The 15,374-nt window shown below is 43.1% G+C and overlaps 1 protein-coding gene across 3 annotated transcripts in view; it reads left to right on the top strand.

Annotated features, from left to right (window-relative positions):
- Positions 1-13,645: 13,645 nt before the first annotated feature.
- The window catches only part of KDM5B (lysine demethylase 5B), a 73,379-nt gene continuing 71,650 nt past the window's right edge, over positions 13,646-15,374 (top strand). For all 3 annotated transcript variants that reach the window (XM_044447654.1, XM_044447653.1, XM_044447652.1), the window contains exon 1: positions 13,646-13,883. In XM_044447654.1, the coding sequence (XP_044303589.1) occupies positions 13,746-13,883 (138 nt within the window). In that variant the 5' untranslated portion in view covers positions 13,646-13,745. The remainder of the gene's footprint in view (positions 13,884-15,374) is intronic.

Below are 15,374 nucleotides of genomic sequence, written 5' to 3'. Positions count from 1 at the left end.
TTCTCACTCATGCAGCTTTGTTAAAATAACTACTATCTTCATGAACATCTTCTCTCTACCACTGCATTTTGGGATGGGAGGGGATGACCCGTCTGAGATCTTTCTTGTGTCATGAGCTGAAGGCAAATGGGCTACAACCATTGCAATTTTGTATCCTGAACAAGAGTGGGAACTTAAAGGATCAGTCTCGGTGTTCCTCTTGAAACACCAAGAGTTTCAAAGTAGTAATACCTTAGGATTAGGTTCAGACAACATGGCAAGCCATGATAGTGTTTTACCACTCTTAATCTGTTGTGTTGGCTGAACTAAGCTGTATTTTACCATGGTAAGTCTGGTCTTTAGAAACCATAATAAGATGCAGTTCTATGGTTTCTCCATACCACCATGGTTTGTTGTGTTGGCTGAACCGAGGATCATGCTTTCCATGGTCCTGCTTATAACTACCATGGAGGGCCCTAGAAAGAGAAACAACTGCAAGAGCTTCTCCATCTACGCAGCCTTTCTTCTAAGTATGACTTAAGCTTGGCCTTTGATGCATATCAAGTGCCCTGCAAAGGAATGCTCAGAAGTGTTTTACTATAATGCATTTGTGTTAGGAGTTACTACACTGGATCAAGTTGCTGGAGGGATGCAGAGCAAATTTTAAAGTTTAAGATAGTATCAAGAACAAGCCACTTAAATTGTCTGGTCCTGGCACTGGCTGAGTGACACTGATGTGTCTGAAACTTAATGAACCTTTTTAAAATTAATGTTAGGCTAGTTCTGACATTCCTAAATCTGAAATACTGTAAGACAGATTAGGTGTAGGGAGAAACTCTTCAGTTTTTTTGTCTAGTTCAGTAAAATGCTCATAGTAGACAGTATGTATTTACCATTCCTGTGCCTCACAGAACTATTGCTTTTTATTCATACTTGAAATACCTATCAGAAGGATAAGGCATCACCAAAATATATTTGCTAGTGAAGCATGATATATAATTTAAACATAACTTTAAAAAGGTTGGATCTAGAGTTGTTCATGCTTGGAGTCTAACCACTGAAATCAGTTTAATTCAGTCAAGAGTAACATGTCTCATGGACTTAAGTGGTTTTTTTCTAAATAGCTGTCTGGATCCAACCCAATGAATTTTGCATCTTCCCTCACACCTTTTTCAAAGTTGTAGCTGAGCTGGTTTTTGACTCTAAAATGAAAACAATATGTCATGACTATAGAAGTTTTGTTCTGACATTTACTACTATTAGGGCATTTCTTGCTGAAACATGACACATTTAAAAAAAACGTATTGCTCAATGAAGCTATTGCATTAGCTACATTATTGTGAATGCTACAATTTTTGCCCTTCCCCTCACAATGGGTGTGGGTGGTTGAGCTGGTATTCAGACCTTAAATGTATAATTGCATCCTTAAGATGCATGCCAAATTCCTTCATGTCTCGGTGTTACAGTGTCTCAATATATGACACAAATGGAGAAAGCCCTAGAGATTTGCCTAACCTGGTGTCTTCCAGATAGAGTGGACTTCAGCTCACATCACACACACACTCAGTCATGATGACCTTGGTGGTTGCTGTCATCTAGTTAAAGAATGTTGTTGAACAGCTGAGTTGAACCAAAGGACTCACTGCTTAGCCCATTAAGTAATCATCCTGGCCCTAAAAACTGGCAAGCCTGTATTTAAGGTGCAATTTCATGCATTTTTAGACAAAGTCTTACAATTCCCAGCATCCCCCAGCTAGCATGACTGCACTCCTCCAAAATTTCCTAACTGCTTGCTTGCTTTATATGTGTCTTTATTTCATTTATATGATGTCCAATAGTCAAAGTTTGCAATTTATAAAATACAATAAAATATAAAATGCAGATAACAAAACATTTAAAATCTGAATTTAAAAATCAAGTAATTGCTTTTAAAACATGAAGGATTTTCATTCGGCTTTTAAAAAACTTTTCTAGACGTTTCCTCTGTTGATGATTTCCTGTCAGGTGATGACAATGTTGATAACGGTGATGGTGGTGATTATGATAGCATTGCCCTAGTTCCATGGCCCACATGGGTGGTTTTTCATTACTCATATTCATTCAGAGATCTTCAGACTTTGGTGACAGATGCTTGCAACTAGGTTTGTTCAAAGACCAGATTGGCTAATCAAACACTCCAGAATAGAAATCATAAGCAGAATGATAGCAAACACTAACCTCTTTTGCCATCATCCAACTGAAGCAGACAGAGCACCTAATACGGTTTTCATTTTACTTATTTCACTTTTATCCTGGCCTTCCAAGGTGCTTAAAGTGGTATGAATCCCTCCATTAGCCTCACAATAATCCTGTGAAGTAGTTAGGCAGACTGACCCATTCAGGGAACCTCAGTGAGTTCTGCAACTGAGCAGAGTTTGAAACGGGCACATTCGTCAATATATAGCACTGTAGCAAAGCTTTCCCAGCCTTGAGTTTCCCAGATGTTGTCAAATTGCATCTCCAGTCAAGGGTCTGACATGGGGGGAATTGTGATCCTAGGACAAAAGCCTAGGAAAGGTGATATCTATTACCTCATCCAGACTGTCTTTTACATATCTCTGTACTTAGCCTATCCCTCAGGTGTAGCAAGATCTTTCAAATATGGGAACTCAACTAAAGCTGTGAAGCTTTCAGACCAATCTACAACCCATTTAAATACAAAGAATAGGCCTGAAACCAATTTTGAATGGACTTTTTCTGCTTTAGATCCCAATACACTGAGGAGTGGGGGTAATTCCTTCATATGCATGTGCTAATACATGTACATGTATAAATTTTTCATTAATACACACATGGAACTAGGAGGAGGAGCTGCAAAAAGGAAGGGGGCAGGGAGATGGTGGGAGAAAAGTCAGGTTGCTTTGAGAAGGAAGAGTGCATTCCTAAAGTGCCATCTGCAAAAATACCTGGTAGTGCTTAGAGTGTTGGATGGGGAATCAGGAGATCCAGATTCTAGTCCCCACTCAGCCATGAAGCTCACCAAGTGACTTTGGGCCAGCCACAGTCTTTCATCTTCATCTGTTCTGCTGGGTTCTTGTGAGGATGAAATGGAGAGGAGGACCATGTAATCTGTATAGGGTGGTGGTGGTGGTAGTGGAATGGTAGTAATAGTAATCCTCCCCACATTGCAACATAGGAAAACAAATCCTGATGAAGGACAGGCCTTACTTGGGGTCCAGAAACAGCACAATGGATTCCCAGCTCAACTGTGATTGGCCAAAGTAATTGCAGCGGTTCCTGCCAGAGCAGAAGATGCCACAAGATACCATCTCCTGCCAAAGGGCTGAGGTAAGTATTCCCACCAGCCACATCATGTTGCATGGCTTCCTACCTATGAGGTTTCTGGATCCCATATAGCTTTGGATTTTGCTGGCTTTGAGATGCCTGGTAGGCATCAGCATGCATGAATCAGGTCTAACGCAAAAGAGTTTGCAAATTAAAACCTGAAGTCCTGATCATATGCTAAGTTGAAGTATAAGCTGTTAGGAGCCATTTTATATCATAGACTGTGAAAGTAAAAGAGAGGCTTCTGTGCCAGTTGATGACACATGTGGTTAAGCCACACACAAGTACATGTGTGTAGTAAAACTGTCCAGCATGATCATAATCAGATGCTTCTCTTTTCTAAATGCATTTGTTCCCAGAAAAGAATAAATTTTCCAAAATCCATAGCCTTGATGATTGAATCTTTCTTATACTTGCATGTTTGCACAAGCCTCCAGGTTGACCCAGATTAGTTCTGCTATTTGGGTCAGAGATTTAGGCCCTATTCATATGAACAAGCAGCTGCCTGGTGGTCACTCAAAACAAAAGTGCCTGGAGAACCCTTGGTTTATTTTGTAGCACTTCTGCTCACCATCTGGATAGCCCAATGCAAAGACAAAACCACACAAAATGCTGTGCGGACCCTAGGTGAAGTTCGGGAAACAATGCAATGACATACAAAAGATGAAGCAGGAACACCCTGGAGCATTGTGCTCACTCTCATGCTGATCTGTGCATGTTTAACATGGATGGGTGAGCTGGTGCAGCACTTTCTTTGGTTTGCCCTGCCCACCATTAAAACACATTTTTGCTGGTGCCAGAAGCAACACCCATCTATTATATTGTGTTCTTGCTTACACTTGATTAACTTATATTCCTAGTATTCCTAGTATTTTGATTGTTACTTTTTATACTGGGCCTTTAAAATCAAATTTTAGCTTTAAGTAATTTCAATTGTTGAGAGTCATTCTTCCAAATGTTCTGCCTGAAAGTCACCTGTTACCATAGGTTTACCTGTTGTCCAACCACAAGTCCCCAGGGTGAAATGTTTCTTTCTTGCTCTGCAATCTGACTTGAAAGGATATCTCTGCATTTTTAAATGATTTATTTAATTGAGCTACTTGCCTGAAAACTAAATTTGATGTATTCAACTGATTTATATTTTTTAATAACCAGCAATTATATAATCTGATGTTTCATCTTGAGAGTTGTCTATAAAAGCATCAGAAGGATGGTGTCATCCTCTTATCTTTATTTAACTTCATTTATTATGCCAGTAACAACATTCCAGCCTACTCACTTCTTAATTTCTTTGTCTGACATGCATCCTGCATTTTTCTTCCCTTCACTCTCTCCCTCTCAGTTCCACAAACACCAGTTGCCAACATGACTTGACTGATAGCTATAATTTCAGGGATTATCAGTTGTTCCAGGGTCTAGAATGCACCAGTCTACACTAGTCTTCTGCTAATTCATGAGCTTGAGGGAGACTAGCACAGGATCAATATAAGCTGTGAAACTAGTTTGCACAGATGACTTGTGTAGTGAACACAGGACTCTTCCAGAGGAACTTGCTTTTCCCGAGGGTGATCTTCATTCTTCTTGTTGAAAATTACAGCATCCAGAGGGGAATGTAAGAAACTGTCACCTGATGTGGCTTTAACCTGGAAGTAGGCAATGTGGTACCCAATGGGCACTCTGCCTCTTCCATTTGTAAAACAAGAACTTTCCTTACCAGCAGCTGAGACTGCTTCATCAAAGCCTTCAGCTGCAGCCTTCCTCCTTTCCCCATGAATGTCTCTGGGCTCCATGTGGAAGTGAAGTTGGTGTGCAGTTGTAGGCTGTTAGTTTCCTCTTTAGTATGCCCAAACACCAAGAAGGAAAAGAAAAATGGATTCTGACTGGTAAGCTTGGGGAGGGGCTAGGAAATCAGTAAAGGGTTCTAAGAAGAGCAGTGGTAAGCTAGTTGGGGGGGGGGGGGTCGGTTGAGGAAGCCTGAAGGAAATAAGTAAAGGGTATCAAGAAGCTGCAGAGGCTGAGGGAGCTGGCTGGTGGTTGTGTGCTTGTATATCTGAATGATGGGGAGAGTGTGAAGGGGCTTAGGCAGCATTTTTGGAGGATCCTGATGAAATGAGTGATGTTTTCAGTGAAAAAGAAAAGGGGTGTGTGTACACATATGAATGTATGCATGGTAAATACATGGTGTGTGAGAGAGTGGTGGGGTGGTAGAATCAGTTACTTTTTTAGCAGATGTCAATAACATAAGCAAATGATAGTTGTGACAATGGCCAACCTTGATCATCGTCTCTACTGAGTGGGACATTTTCTGAACTGTCTTTGTTAACAGAAACAGAAGCAAAAAGGTTGTTTTACATAATTTTAATCTGTTGATTTTTGAATCAGAATGGGTCCCTTTAATACCTCCAGTGTAAATTAGGTGACAATCTTTATTTCCATACTGTGGAAAGCTTCATGTGCTGATTACAGCAAGGCAGGCTGCCATACAAGGTGCATAAGCAGGCCAGCTGAGAATACTACTTAAGATATCACCACATCTGTTTTCTCTACAATGGCTACCATACCACTAAAAGAAAATACATGTGGAATGTATATGCAGAACAAAGGCACGTTTCCAGTGCATTTTGGGTATTGAGAAAAAACATATTTGCTATATTTATGTAACACCTTTCTGCCAAAGTGGAATATGTATTCTGGGAATGATAACGATAGGAAGAGAGATTCTTTACGCCATACAACCAGAAAATCAGTTCCAGACATTTAAACCTTTCACAAGAGATAATCTAGCCCTCTCAGGAAATGGCAACTTTCCTAAGAGGGGCCACTTAGGGGAAGATAATTTGAGCTATTATGTGAAAATTACTGGAACAGATATGTTGATGGGGTTGCAGAGTATGTGCGTAGAAACAGACAATGCAGCTGCTGCCAGGGTACATGCATTCCTAGCTGCCAATAAAAACTCCTCCCCCAAATCCAAGCATTGTTAAAGTATGTAAAAAGGTAAGCAAGTGGATTGTCCTTCCCCCAGCCCCCTTAGTTTCCTGGATCTCACTGAAAAGCTCTCCTCCCTAAATGTTAGGTTGATTCAAAGCAGCGTGTGTACAGAGGTAGGGAAAATTTCCCAGAGTCCAGCATCCCATCCCCGCCGGTGCTGCTGGCTTCTGTTCTGAAGTCAACTGCATTAGATGTAGCAACGTTGCATTTTAGAGTTTGCCATCTAGTGGAACTCTAGAACAGCAGCAGTAGATCTGGAAAGAATTCGCTAGTTAGCCAGAAATTGCAGCGCAAATGGCTTCCTGTGGATGTTTACCTGAAAAGAAATCAACTGGATTATTTTCTTTTGTGTTTTGGTTTCAGAGGGCATACATACTATATACTAATAATACACTCATTTCTCTGAGTGTGGATTTTAATGTAGCTAAAATAGTACCAGACACACACAGGAAGGAGGGCACAGCAGGGTTGGGAGAATTCCAAGGTTTCTAGATGTCCCCCCCCCCCCCGAAAAACCGTCAAGGAAGAGAGGTGCCATACCACAACTGCCTCGGACACAGCCCAGTGAGGAGTTAGCAAGCTTAATTACTATGGAATGCTCTCTGTTGTAGAGGAGAAAACAGGATGGCGCTGGAATGGGTTATTCCAAAAAGGGCCTGGCTGGCCGATTTCTCTTCCAGCAGAGGTTTATGTGCCCCTTTCATTGTAGGTCTTGGTGGCAGGGGGAGGTGTTAATCCATTTTTAAGTTGCTTTCTCCTAGAAGATTCTGTGGGAGTATTTAATTGAATGCTGGCATTGAAGTGGTGTGAAATGTATGTATTTTTATGCATTTATAAAGGATGACATTGTGCTGCTGTGTTCATATTATAACTACTGGATTTTAATTTTACTAATACTGGTGTTCATATTTTGATGTTTGCATTTTTAAAAGATTTTAGTTTTACCTTATGATGATGACCTGAAACCTGACTTAAACATAATTTAAATATACTAAATAATCAATAATGGGCTGTAGGATTTGCTAATGCAGGAAAACAGTTTATGGGGGAGAAACCTAAAGGCACTTGGCATTGCTCAGTGGCCGCACACTACTGCATGGGTCCGAAAATGGGATGAAGAGGGAAAATGGAAGGCAAGGCACAACTGACCTGCACAATGAGTAGAAGTACTCCACAAAACAAAATTCTGTTGCAGGTTTCACTTGTATGATAAAAGACAATTCAACACTACTGATAGTGAAGATCAGAGATCACACATTTAAAAGGCAAATAATACTATGTACAAAGATAGAATTTCAAATTCTTCTTATGAACTACAAGCCAGTAAATATTGAAAATCAAAATTCAGTATGATTAAATATCAAATATCAGCAGTTTATTACCAAACGCCAGCAAATGAGTTATATGGGAAACAGCAAGTTCCAATATCAGTTGAAGTAGCTTATGATTTGTGAAACAATGTGAAATATCAAATACTGAATGCCAGCTGTAAAATATTAGATACATTTGTAAATGGAATACTAAAACTGAATGTTAGATATTTGACATTAAAATCCACAGAAGAGGACATAAAAGAGTTTGGGAGGAGGCAGAGCCAGCCCTTCCATTAAGAAGGCTGATGTTGGTAGAAATCTGTGGCAGTTTCCAAACCATTCCTCCTAAGCCACTTAGGCATTCCTAGAGAACAGCTGGTTCTGTACCCCCAAAATCGCTTAGGGCCTTCAGCTATCACAGTGGATGCAATTTCTCTGGGTAGGATGGAGGGGAGCACTTTTTACTGTCCTTTGTCTTGGACAGTAAAGTATCTTGGGCCAGCCCTGGATGAAGGCACAGTAATCCAAGCTTTTTCTTGATTCTGTGCAACCATCCTACCCACAGTATGCTTGATATAAGGGTGTAGGAATTTGTATTCTGATCAGTCATCAAAGACTGGCCTCCAGTGCACTTTTATGTAGGGCTTGCTTTATGTAGAACATAGAAGAGCTTACTTCTGAATATATATGCATAGAATTTTTCTCACTAATATCATGCTAGTGTTGTGTAGCAAAAACAGCAATTGTGTGGCACATTAAAGTGTCTTGAAGCTACCATGAACTTCATGGCTACTCATATAAAAATGCAGCACCCAATCCTATGTACATCACCACTTACTCGTACTTTTCCTTGTACCTATATGCTCTTATATTTACTTTAAATGAATCCAGAATAAAAGTCGCCGGACTTTTGCAGTCATAATCACTATCTTGGCTTATTAAAACTGTACTTTCGCATTATCCATTGTAATGGCGGCCAACGCCTGCATTGGGTAACTTATTAACTTTTTTGTGGTGATGATAGGGTGGTTTAAGAGCTATGTAAACCGAGATACTCCACCCGGCGCTTTGGGTAAAGGTCTGTGCGCCCACACTATGCAAATGACGTTCCCCTGAATTCAGAAGGGTGCAGCTGGAGAGAGCGCAGAACAGGACCCACGTGTGGAAAGGGCCGCTCCCCTCTAAGCAGCTGCTGTGCTGGAGAACTTGCCTACTGCCCACTGAGGGAGGGAAGGGTGCAGGGTGCTGGAGCACACGGGACAATAAAGGGGCTGTGGAGGAAGTGGCGTGACGGCTGCAAGCGTTGGGTGGGGGAGGAGCAGGCTGTCCCAGAAATACGGGAGTGAATACACGTGTGCTACGTGCAGCGCCTGCTGCTCCCCTGGGTCCTAGAGAGTCGCTGCTCTTCCTCCATGGCTGGCTGGAGCTGTACGCTACCGAGCTTCTTGGGTCCCACCGCTTTTTGTGGGACTGTCACCTGAGCGTGGCTCTTTCCCCGCGCGCACACTTCCTGAGCACCTGATGTGCCTGTTCAGCAATGGAGGCGCTCCCTCCCCACCCCTTCTGCCTGCCTCCATATGCTAGACCCCTTCCAGATGCAGACGAGGGAGGGATTTGGATCCATATACGGGCCTGGCCCCATCCGGGGTGGGTCTCACCTCCCATTGATAATCTGACACCAGAGAGGTTCCCCTTCTCTTTGTTCTGCAGATCGTCCTCAAATGGAGCAGCGGACGAGAAAGAAGCCCGCGGTGTCTTGTTAACTTGAATGTAGGGCTCCAGCCAGATCAGACGGTTCTCAGTCAAGGGGCAAACGAAGGATTCGTCTCCTCCCTTCCAGTGTCTCTCAAAACTCATCCTTTATCCGCAAAAGTAGCGGGGTGCTTGTGCATGCGTGTGCGTGTCCCTGTTCGTGTGGAAGAGGATTTGGTTAGGATTACAACAGCATTAATAACCTAGAAGGACAGCTAGAGGGGGATGTTATCGATGGACAAATCCCAACAGGGCTTTAAGTTAGCGGGCCGTAGGGATGGTGTAACAACATCTTCAGGGTTGGCAGGAGAGAGATGGAAGTCACTCTCACGCTGTGCAGAATACTGTGGACTGCTTTGTGGGATACAGAATGATGGAGGTATGGCCGTTAGGAAGTATGGGGGATGACATCGATTAAAATAAGGAAGGTGTTACTGGAAGAGTTGATTTGCTCTATTTTCCGTTACACAGAGAGCAGTCTCTCCCCCCGCCCCTCCCCCCAAATACACAGACAAAGATAAGGCACATTCTGTCGGCGGAGCGCTAAGTTTTGGAGGATTTGTGAAAGCTTTCTGTAAGTCTTTCAGTGGCTCCATTTGGTGGGGAGAGGGGAGAAACCCGTTTGTGCATAACTTTTGGAATAGTTCCAATTTTTTTCCTTGGAGAAAAGCCCGGTTTCTGCTCGAAGGAAAAGAGTTGTGCAGGGATTAGAAAGCGGGTGAGGGAAACAGCCCCTTTGGTTATGAGGGCCGAGGCGAGAGGGTGGTGCTTGTGCGTGTGGGGGGGATATTACATTTGGAGACTCCGCAGATTGCTGCAAAAGGGAGGACTGGAGGTGTTCAAAACTGCCTTTTCGGGCTGGGGAAAGCAATCCTAGACGGAAAAATCCAGTGTCAACAACTGCGGGCTCCCTCGGTTAATCTGCTCTCTAGGAACGTGGCACCTTCTAGCAAGCCCATCGTGATCTACTGTTCAATCTATGCATGTCTACACAGAATTAAATTCTGTTAGCTTCAGTGGGGTTTACTTCTAAGTAACTGGGCATAGGATTACAGCCCTAGCTCTTAGAGAGGCAGTATTGCCTAAACACACTTACTCGGGAGTAAATCCCACTGTACTCCGCGGCACTTGCGTAAACTAAACCCGTCTAACTTGGAAGTACACAAATGTGCAATGGTTGCTCCTAGCAGCTTCCCCTCACTACCATTTTCCTCCTGTCCAATCATCAGTCTCCATTGTCCAGGGAAATGATTAGAGCTAGTCCCCCTATGAATTAAGGGCCCTCTGATTCTTCCATGCAGGCTAGAAAGCTACATGGACAGCAGTGCTTCAGTCCCCCCACCCCCGCCCGCACTGCTTTGCACTGGAAATGGAAGTCTTCCCCACTGCACAGTGCCAGCCACAGACAATGAAACAGCTCAGCAGCCCTCCCCCTCTGACGTTTCCCCAAGCCCTTGGCCTATCCTAGAGAATAGAGAGGCTCTTTAAAAAAAGAAGTGCCGGTACTAAGGTGGCTGTCAGCTGTGAAGGATCCCTCCGCACATGTAAACATAGATCATAAAGGCGAAGAAGGTGGATTAGAGACTCATGTGGTTGGCGTTCTCTGCACGGAGCTCATTAGCTTAGAGGCCTCTAGTGATCCCCTGTTGCTGGCTAACTAGAGGAAATCTGTTCTCACAACAATCCAGTATCAAGCACCCAGAACAAAGGCCAATCGCAAAGTTTTGCACAGGAGGACTGCAAGGAGAAGTCATGTTAATCCTGTAAAATTTTTGTTTTGCTTGATTTTATAAGGAGTTTCGAAAAGACCTATTAAGTAGCTAGGTAACTGAAAAAAATTAGAATCAATTCATTTTGGGGATAACATGGCTCAGAATTTTGATTTAAACATCTTACTCTTGCTTAAGGCAGTGAGCTTAGTCTGGAGGTCTGCAACTTTTATGTCATTTCCATGGTCCTAAAATGCATCCTACATACTTGAAAAATTTCCTTCCTACCTTTTATTTTGTGAGCAAGCATATGCTAGTTGATGCTATAATCCTTACATGATTAAAGTGTCAAAGGCGCACAATAAAGAGGCCTCTGTAGATTTTCCATAATCAGGAGCTTTTTTTCTTTAGTTACAAGTAGTTCAGTATCTTTCTGGAAACAATATAGACCCTTTTAATTTTGGTCATTTTTGAAAATGCAAAGGTTAAGAACTGATAGGGTTATTCTATGATGCCACATTTCTTGGATATAGTTTGTGAAACTGTTTTGAATTGTTGTCTACTTGACCTTTTGGGAATTAGCAATTGAAATAATTCCAAAGGCCATTTAAGCTACAGTAGTTTGTATACTTACTTGAAAGTACTATTGAACTTGATATGATCTACTTCTGAGTAAGCATGCATATCATGGGATCAAACTTTTACAGCTTATGTGGCTTAAGTTTTAGAGAAATGAGGTAATCTTAGAAATATAAGAGACATGTGGGGAACAAATAAAGTATTGTGAGAAAAAACATACTAGGCTCATTGTCCTCAATTTTCAATTTGAGTTAGGAAGGGGTTGTACACAAAGAAACCTTTTTTCTGAACTGCAAAATATACAAATGCAAACTCACTGTTTAAGTGCAGGGCATCATTTATTTCATCTAGTGTACCTTAATCTGATATATTTATACACTTTTCACAGTGGAAATGTTCTTAAAACAGTGAGCAGCTAAATGAATGTCTTCTTATGACTCTTCATCCTGGTCCCATCTTTGCATATATATTATCTTGTAGAATTATTTCATCTGAATTCACCATTTAAGGTACTTTATGCTTAGTAAAATATAAGCCTAGGAAACTGAATGCCTGGATTTTCTCTCCACTCCTTCCTATTGCCTACTGAGGCAGATTTAAACAAAGTGGTATTTCAGGTTTATTAAAATTGCTAATTATTTGCAGTATCAGTGTGAGATCACAATGACCTAACAAAACAAAATGGGATTTGCCATCTCAGCTCTGTATCTGAAGGCAAGAATGTTAAATATGTTTTAAAAAGAAGAGCCATTTGTGAATGGCACCAGCAAACTTTGAACTAGTTCAATTGTTAGAAGAAGGTGGAGTGAATTTGTTCTGTATAATCTTTACTCAAGCCAAGGAACCAGCCAATTCCTTAGAAGAACTTAGCTTAAGATGCTCCATTTTCCAGTGTCCCATGTTCTCTAAAATTGCTGACCTTCTCACACTAATAACATATGAAGTCATGTCATTTTTTTTGTTATGTGCCATCATAACATCTCCAACTTATGGGAACCCTGGGAATGAAAGTTCTCCAGAATGTTCTGTCCGTTACAGCCTTGTAAATTCCAGGTGGTGGCTTACTTTATGGAGACAATCCATCTATATTTGGTCTTCCTTTTCTTCTTCTGCCCTCAACTTTCCCTAGCAAAAGGCTGTTTAGAGCAAACTATAATCCAAACAGGTTGATTGACTGAATGATGTAACTGTCAGAATGAACAAGAGGGTGTAACAATCAAAAGAACATTATAGTTTATTCAGACATACAGGAAATACATGCAGCATGTAGATAGCCCACAAGGGACTGCACGGAAATGTGCTGTACAAAGGGCTTTTATAATATAGTCAGGTAAACAGTTTGGAGGGGGTTTGCTGGAGGCACAGGAGAGTGGAAACAAAAGGTTGAATGGATTACAATACAGGACAAAAGGCTAAACGGTTTTAGGGCAGGCATATATCACCATATAGTGAGGAATCATTACAAACAGTATAGTTTCTTGACCAGGTCAGGATATCCTTAGTCTGAACCAGTTCTCCTCCGTTCAGGCTTTCTGTGGCCATACTATGAAGGAGCTTTGGCTCATTTAGTCCTGGCACAACAGTTACAGTAAAGCCAGAGCGAGTAGTTTACTCCTTTCCCAACATATGCCCATCTCCCTTCGTGGGCAGTCACAGTTGAGCCAGCCAGAACTGCAGCCTGAAGGACTTGAAGCTTCAGGATTTCAGGGTTAAACCTGATAGTTTAGCTTGATAGGTCCTGTACTCCTCCATGAGTTGCCTCAGGAGAGGCCTTCCTACAAAGGAGAAGATGCTTGTACTTGTGGCTTGTGCAAGCTCCTCTGCCAGAGAGTTGGCGCCCATGAGCCAGCCACCCCCAAACAAAAGGGTGGGGTGGGGAAGGCGATCGCCCCATGCGGCGCGAGGGAGCGCGCGTCCAAAAGAAAAGGGGAAGGAGGCACTTCCCACAGGGCCTGGCCTCCTCCGCGGACTCTTTTCTCCTTTGGCGGAGGCACACGGCTCGTTCTAGCGGAGTTCAACGACGCTTTGGCTGTTGGGGGATTGTTCGGAACGGCTGCCTTACTCCGAGCTGCCCGTCCTGTCGGCACCCAGGCTAGCCATGGCCGAGTTTCTACCGCCGCCTGAATGCCCTGTCTTCGAGCCCAGCTGGGAGGAGTTCGCTGACCCTTTCGCCTTTATCCACAAGATCCGGCCCATCGCCGAGCAGACCGGGATCTGCAAGGTGCGGCCGCCGCCGGTGAGTGAGTCTCGGCGACGACCTGCGGGACAGCGGCGACCTATTCACCCCCACACATGCATGCACACCGTCCGACCGGGGAGGGGTGGGAACGCGGCCTCTGTGTGAACAGTTTGGGGCAAGAATCCCCTCCACCTGTCTTCAGTCCCCCGAAAGTCCTCTCCCGAAATCCCAGTAACTCTCTGCTCTCAAGAGCCCTCAACTCGGAGGCCAGCATCTTCGTATATATCCTGCTCCGAAACTTACATGTGTCCAGCTTTTCTCAACCAATCTTGAACAAGCCTCAGTCGCACCCCCTCCATTTCTAGGGAAAGATTTCGAAAGAGCCCACCTTGGTCTTTTATTCATTGGGTACTGATAGCCACACTCCCTTCGCTGCAAAAGGGGGCTTAGGCTTGGGGGGGGGGTAGGGTGGTCAGCGCTTCCTCGGGCTCCTGCCAACTGATGAGTCCTGAGTCCTAAAAAAAAAAAAGAAAAAGAAAAAAAAGCGTCCCAATATTAACTTCTTTTGCAACCCTGTATAGCGCCCTCGCCCCCGATATTGGGCCCTGGGCCGCGGGAAGGGGGGTAGAATAGGTCTTGTCTTTACAACCAAGCAGTCTTGGCTCCCCGAGGAAGACCCACTTAAATATGGCTGCCAATGAGCTCCCCCATTGCTCTCACTTTGGCTCCTGGCTTCACTCTCAACTCGGAGAACTGTAGTCGCTCGGCACCCCCCCCCCGCCACGGCCCAAATAAAGTTGCTGTTTTGTGTGCCTTATGCAGCGGTTTGGAAAGTAAGAAACAAGCACACTCACGCGATACACACGCGCGCGCATACACGCATACACACACGCAAACACCGAGGCACGTTTCTAAGCTGCGAGGTTTCCTGACCAAACGGAGAAGTTATTTCCTTTATTTTTGAAGTGCCTGCTTGGGATGACTTGCCCTAGGGTCGCCAGTGGGCACAGCCCCTAAAGACCAGTTAAATCTTTTGTTCCTATACAGGAGGAAAATCTAAGTGGGCATTATGGTCACAGTTTTAAAATTCCAAACAAAACAAAACAACTTTCTAAGGACTGAAAAACTGCTGACGCTCACATAAACTGGAGGACTGATTTTTACTTTTAGGTGGCCAATGAAATGGAAATATGGTAAAAAATTAAGAGTCTTAAAAATAGTATAGAGTTTTGCAGCAAAAGTAATGGAAGATTTTTTTTTAATGACTAGAAAGGCAGCCATTATCATAGTTTTACCTTTTCACAGAGTTGGAGGTTTTGAAAGTAGCTATGCTTAGGGTTCAGGTGCTTTGTCTAACAAAGTTTAAGCTTCGACAAATTCTTGGGGGCTGGGCTGCTACTTTCAATATAAATACTGTATAGCAGTCACTGTGAAAAGACCTCTAAGTGAGACAGCTGCTTGGGTGTTGCCCTCCATGTTGGCATTGTGGTTGAACTAAGACTGTAGATTTCCTTATTCCCCTGTTTGCTGTACCCATAAAATCTTTTC

The sequence above is a fragment of the Varanus komodoensis genome, unplaced genomic scaffold (assembly GCF_004798865.1).
Source record: "Varanus komodoensis strain SLA01 unplaced genomic scaffold, ASM479886v1 scaffold52, whole genome shotgun sequence".
NCBI classification, from domain to species: domain Eukaryota; kingdom Metazoa; phylum Chordata; class Lepidosauria; order Squamata; family Varanidae; genus Varanus; species Varanus komodoensis.
This window is presented reverse-complemented; position numbering and strand designations above follow the sequence as displayed.